Raw genomic sequence first — 5,513 nt, 5'->3', positions numbered from 1 at the left:
CTTAGGGTTGGGGAGAGAGAATTTTAAAGGTGGTTCAATCCAGCGGATTTTAGAACTTTCCCTCCTCCTCCTCCAAGACTTATAATTTCATGGGAGATGTATGTTGTTACATTTGGGGAAACTGGTGAGGTTACTGCCGGCGTCGTGAACGGGAGCCAGGAGTACCAAATTCTGCAATGCATAGGGCACTCTTGCCTATTGAAAATTTTTTTCAGAATTTCAAATGTCTTGCTGGGCATTCACGTCAGTGAAAAATCTACATGACAGCATGTAATGCACTGGTCCAGCCCATCTGGTTGCACCTGCAGCTTTACTACATACAAGTTTTTTTTTTTTTTTTTGAGAGAGAGAGATAGAGAATATGAATCTCTTAACATTCAGTTTTCAGTTTTCAGCAGACACAACATCTTTATTTTATGTGATGCTGAGGACTGAACCCAGCGCCCCACGCATGCCAGGCGAGCGCGTTATCGCTTGAGCCACATCCTCAGCCCCCATACAGGTTCTTGACGCCCCTCCCAGGACCCGGACCCTTAAGGAGTAACCACCCTCGCGGGTCACAATCGAGCTGTCACGGGGTAAGGGGCAATGGCCTGCTCTGTGCAGACAGGATTCCAGCGAGGCGGGACTGGGCGAAAGCACCACCGAGCAGTAGAGCCGGTACCCGCTAGAGAGGCTGGGCGCGCTTGGTGACGCATTTCCGGTCGCGCCGTGTAGCAGCCCGCTGCGGAGGTGAGAGTGGGCCCGCAGGTGCGGTGGGCGCTGCCCTAATCCAAGGTTTGGAGCGCTGGAGGGGCGCCCTTACATCGTGGGCGGAATTGGGTTTCCGCAGCCAGCAGGGCCCTGGAGGCGGATCCTGGGAGAAGGAGCCGGACGGCGGCCAGGGGTCCTCTTCCTCCTCGACTCCTGCTTTGGAGTTGGTGGCCAAGCAGTAGCGCTTGATCTGCTCGGGGTACATCCAGTGTGGGTACATCCAGCGGGGGGAATACTTGCGGGTTGAAGCGGCCCGAGGTGATATCACAGGTCTCAAGGAGGTCGGGCAGGGACTTCTGCTTCTATGAGTTTCAAATTGGGACCGCGTGCTCCCCGGCTCCTGCCATGGGGTCATGAATTAGGACCGAGAGGGAACAGAAAAAAACAGAACTTCTCCCAGCCACCCGGCAGCCGAAGCAGCCTTTAGGAGGGCACCGTCTCCTAGAGCTACGTCGGTTTCCAAAGGTAACATGACGCTACTTCTCTTAGGCTACGGAATAACAGTGACCTGGGCATGACTTCTACACTGTAATTACGAATTTACTCAGTTCTAGAATACGAGTAAAATAGTTACAGAATTGCTAATCTATAACCCCAGTGAAAACAAATTTACTTCCTATAGCACAGTATTTGAATACAGCTGTTTTTGTCTTTAGCTTTATAGTATTTAGTCAAAATACTATTTTCCAGAGTTGCTAGCTCTTGTCTTTCCCACTTCTTCACCATGGTTATGTTATTCAGTTGTCGTACAGTTAGGCTCATTTGCTATTGTTTGCATTCCATTTTGGGACTTTACCTTCACCCCATTCAGGTTGGTGTGTGTCTGTCTGTCTTCAAGAATATATTTACATGGGGCTGAGGTTGTGGCTGAGCGGTAGAGCACTCGCCTAGCATGTGCAAGGTGCAGGATTCGATTCTCAGCACCACATAAAAATAAAAATAAAGGTATTGTGTCCAACTACAACTAACAAAAATTTTTTAAAAATTAAAGAATATACTTACATATGAGTATATAGAGTCGCAAAATGAGCACCTATGGACATATCACCTGATTAAAAAAGAACAGTGCTGGTGCTGCTACATCTATCAGTGTTGTTCTCACTCATCTTCCAGCCTCTCATTTCAGAGATAACATCTATCTTGAATTTTGTGTTATCATAGCCTGTTTTAAAAAATGTATCACCCGTGTGTGTGTATTATTATTTGCAAGCTTTATATAAATGGCATCATAGTGTCTGTAGTCATCTCGTACTTGCATAATCAGTATTATGTCCCTAAATCCATTCATGTTATGTGTAGCTGTTAGGTAATGTTCCATTGTGAAAATGATATGAAAACTTGTTAGTGTCAGTGGACACGTGGGTTCTTTTCAGGTTTTTTTTTTTTTTTTTTAATGAAGTAGTGCTTATAGTGAATATTTTCAACACATCTCCTACATATAAGTGTCTCTAGGGCATATGTTTTTAAAATGAGGCATGAGTATTGGAATTTTTTACATACCTTTGTAATGAACAGTATGTTTGTCTTTCTTTGGCTTATTAATGTGGAAAAGAAATGGTAGAGTTGACTTATTAGATTCAAATGGAGTTACATATTCTTTAGTCATAGAATAAGCTTTCCTTTAAAAAAAAAAAAACTTTATTTATTTATTTATTTATCTTAATGTGGTGTTGAGGAGCAAACCCAGTGCCTCACACATGTTAGACAGGCGCTCCACCACAGAGCCACAAACTCAGCCCTAGTTTTCCTTTTGAACACCATAAAATACATTTAAAAAAATGGACACTTGAGCCATTCTTAACAATCCGTGAAGTAAAAATTAATAGATAAGGTTATTTAAAACATGCAATAAATCTAGAACTTATGAACAGAGGAAAAAATAAGCAATATTATTGTTAGATCAGAGACAAAACAGAGTTGCTGATTGGCTACAAAATAGTAATTAATATGTGAAATTTAAAAATCTTTGGAATGTGGCTAATAGTCCAGAGGAAAATTTGTGGCCTTATAGACCTTACTTGCCAAATAAGAAAGAATGAAAATAATGAATAAATCATGGAACTTCAGGAAGGTGGGGAAAGCTTCTTCCAAAAGCAGAACATGGAACAAAGATTTGTGTGTAGGAATTTATTTAGGAATTTATTGAGGAATATTGTCAGAGGGACAGTGTATAACAAGAGGAATAAACAGAAGGGAAAGCCTGTTAAAAGAAAAACTTTAGGTGCGGTGGCACACACCTGTGATCTCAACAGCTTGGAAGGCTGAGGCAGGAAGATCTTAAGTTTAAGACCAGTCTTAGCAACTCAGCAAGACCCTGTCACAAAATGGAAAGATGAAAAGGGCTGAGCATGTAGTTCAGTTAAAAGCAACCTTGGGTTCTATTTCCAGTACCAAATAAATAAATAGGAAAAATAAATAAAAGAAAAACTTTAGATAAATTTAACCAAGTTCACTTATGTTTTGATAATTAGACACACCCTAGAACCAGGGCAGGTTCAGGAATACTCTGGGGTCTTCATGTGGCTAGAGAGCACTTTCAAACAGAAAAGGGGAAGTGCCATCCAGAAATCAGAAGTTCAGTTGGTTAATACCTGGAGTTTGCCTTATTTGAACCTGGCTTGATTGAAGCTCAGCCATTGACCAAGACTTTAGCTATAGCTGGGTATGGTGGTGCACCACTATAATCCAATTGAAAGCTAAAGCTAAGGCAGGAGGATTGAAAGTTCAAGGCCAGCTTTAACAATTGAGTGAGGCTCTAAGGAACTTAGTGAGACCCTGTGACAAAATAAAAAAGGGCTGGGGATATGGCTCAATTGTTAAGTGTCCTGGGATCAAGCCTTGGTACTTCAAAAAAAAAAAAAAAAAAAAAAAAAAAAAGGACTCAGCTGTATATTACAAAGACAAATTTGTAAGTTACATTGGGATTTTTCAGTTTATGTTCTAAGTTAGGTTGCAGCTTTATACACACAAAGACTCAAATATGTGAGTAGAGGGCTTTCTTCAGCCAAATTAATTGAACATACCAATACAAGGACGCATTGTCAAAGTCTTCACAGGCTGTCTTGCAGAGAAGCTCTGTCTTTGAGGAGCCTCATGTGACTCTTCAGGTGTTATCTCCCCTGTACTTCAGGTCCCAACAGGTGTCCCATAGAGGCATCAGAGGACCTCAGGGCAGGAACCAGGTTAAATGGTATAGATTCTTTCAGAGGCATTGTTGGTTGTAGCTTCCCAAAGGTGGTCAGTGCTTCCATGGAACTTCAGAAGTCCATGACTTTGCAATCAAAATGCCGGATAGTGTGAGGACGCAGTCTGGTACCTCCCTTCCAGCCCAACTTCCTTAAGGAATCCTGCGCTATGCAGAAAGCTAACTGTCAAGACCTCTGTGGAAGCACTAGGATTCTGGAGGACCCTCAGATCTCTCAGGAAACAGGCAGCTGTCAGGGAGCAGCTGTTCCTTTCTCCAGGTGCCTTCCCAGAGCCTGACTCCCTAGGCCTGTGTGCTGGGACTGTAGCCCAGCCATCTTTGATTCTCTTACAGTATAATCAAGATGGTGTTTGTTCAGAGAAAGAGAAATGAGTCAAAGATCATAGTAATGTTCTGTCTGAATTGTTGATAGATGAATTTTTTTATTATTCTTTTAGACTGCATGCACTTTTATATACTTTTCTATATGATTTTTGTCATATAGAAGTCGTAGGGTTTCTGGAAGTGAGCATCAGTGTCCTAGCTGGGAGGAATCCTGGGCACTGAGCCAGGGAACAGATCACTTCCTTTTTCCTGTTCCATGATAACTCCTATTCATGCTCCTGTCTGGATGCTGGCTACCTATGCCTCAGATCTTCTCTGAAGGGCTGTGTTGATCCTGGTGGATGGTGACTCTCCTCACATTTTCTCTGTTTCTCCTCAGCTGCAGCACTTCTCTGAGAGGGATACCAGGTGATGGCAGCAGCCATGCTCCTGACAGCCTGGCCCCAGGTGAGCTGTGGGTTCTTTAACTCTTCTGGCAGTTTCATTGAGGAGAACTGAGAAGGGAGCTGGTGAGCCTTGGCATGAAAACAGCTTCTGCCTGCAAGACAGGAACTTCTGGGAAAGGTGGTTCAGGAGTGGGGCAGCAGAGACTGTGATGGTGACTAGTGGAGGCAACAGGGAAGCCCATAAGGCAAATGTGGTCCTTTGCATTCCAGGGGTCCCTGTTTCTTCATACAGGAGCATCCCCAGCAGGGGGCTCTGGGTGAATGGGGCTATGGAAGCTGCACATGTGGGATGCTCTATGCACTGATGTGAGTGGAGGAGAATTACACAGGTTTGGGATTCCCAGTGGCAGGGGTATCAAGGAAGAGGAGGAGCAGGACCAGATCAATGAGAAGGATGCTATGCCTCTAATTAGGGGGGAAAGGAGGTGATGATGGGAGTGGGATAAAGGGAGGGGAAAGACAGGGAGTCTTGTGGAACAGAGTGTCCCTTTATGTCCTTGTGAAGCTTTCAGGGCTTGGGGTACAATGATTCAGACTTAAGATTTTTGAAAAGAGTTCTTTTTTTTTTTTTTTTAATTTTTTATTGTTGGCTGTTCAAAACATTACATAGTTCTTGATATATCATATTTCACACTTTGATTCAAGTGGGTTATGAGCTCCCATTTTTACCCCAAATACAGATTGCAGAATCACATCAGTTACACATCCATTGATTTACATATTGCCATACTAGTGTCTGTTGTGTTCTGCTGCCTTTCCTATCCTCTACTATCCCCCCTCCCCTT

General features: G+C 43.3%; 1 protein-coding gene across 8 annotated transcripts in view; it reads left to right on the top strand.

Moving 5' to 3' along the window:
• Positions 1–645: 645 nt before the first annotated feature.
• The window catches only part of Znf23 (zinc finger protein 23), a 13,285-nt gene continuing 8,417 nt past the window's right edge, over positions 646–5,513 (top strand). For 2 of the 8 annotated variants that reach the window (XM_015496108.2, XM_048792359.1), the window contains exons 1-2: positions 1,080–1,218; positions 4,662–4,729. In XM_015496108.2, coding sequence (XP_015351594.1) covers positions 4,694–4,729 — 36 coding nt within the window. In that variant the 5' untranslated portion in view covers positions 1,080–1,218; positions 4,662–4,693. Of the gene's footprint in view, positions 778–1,079; positions 1,219–4,661; positions 4,730–5,513 lie in introns of those variants that run through there. The other 6 variants (XM_048792360.1, XM_048792363.1, XM_048792361.1 and 3 more) reach the window with 6 other exon arrangements.

Source organism: Marmota marmota, unplaced genomic scaffold, assembly GCF_001458135.2.
Source record: "Marmota marmota marmota unplaced genomic scaffold, marMar, whole genome shotgun sequence".
In the NCBI taxonomy this organism is placed as follows: domain Eukaryota; kingdom Metazoa; phylum Chordata; class Mammalia; order Rodentia; family Sciuridae; genus Marmota; species Marmota marmota.
The sequence above is the reverse complement of the archived record's forward strand: the minus strand, read 5'-3'. Positions and strand labels throughout refer to the sequence as shown.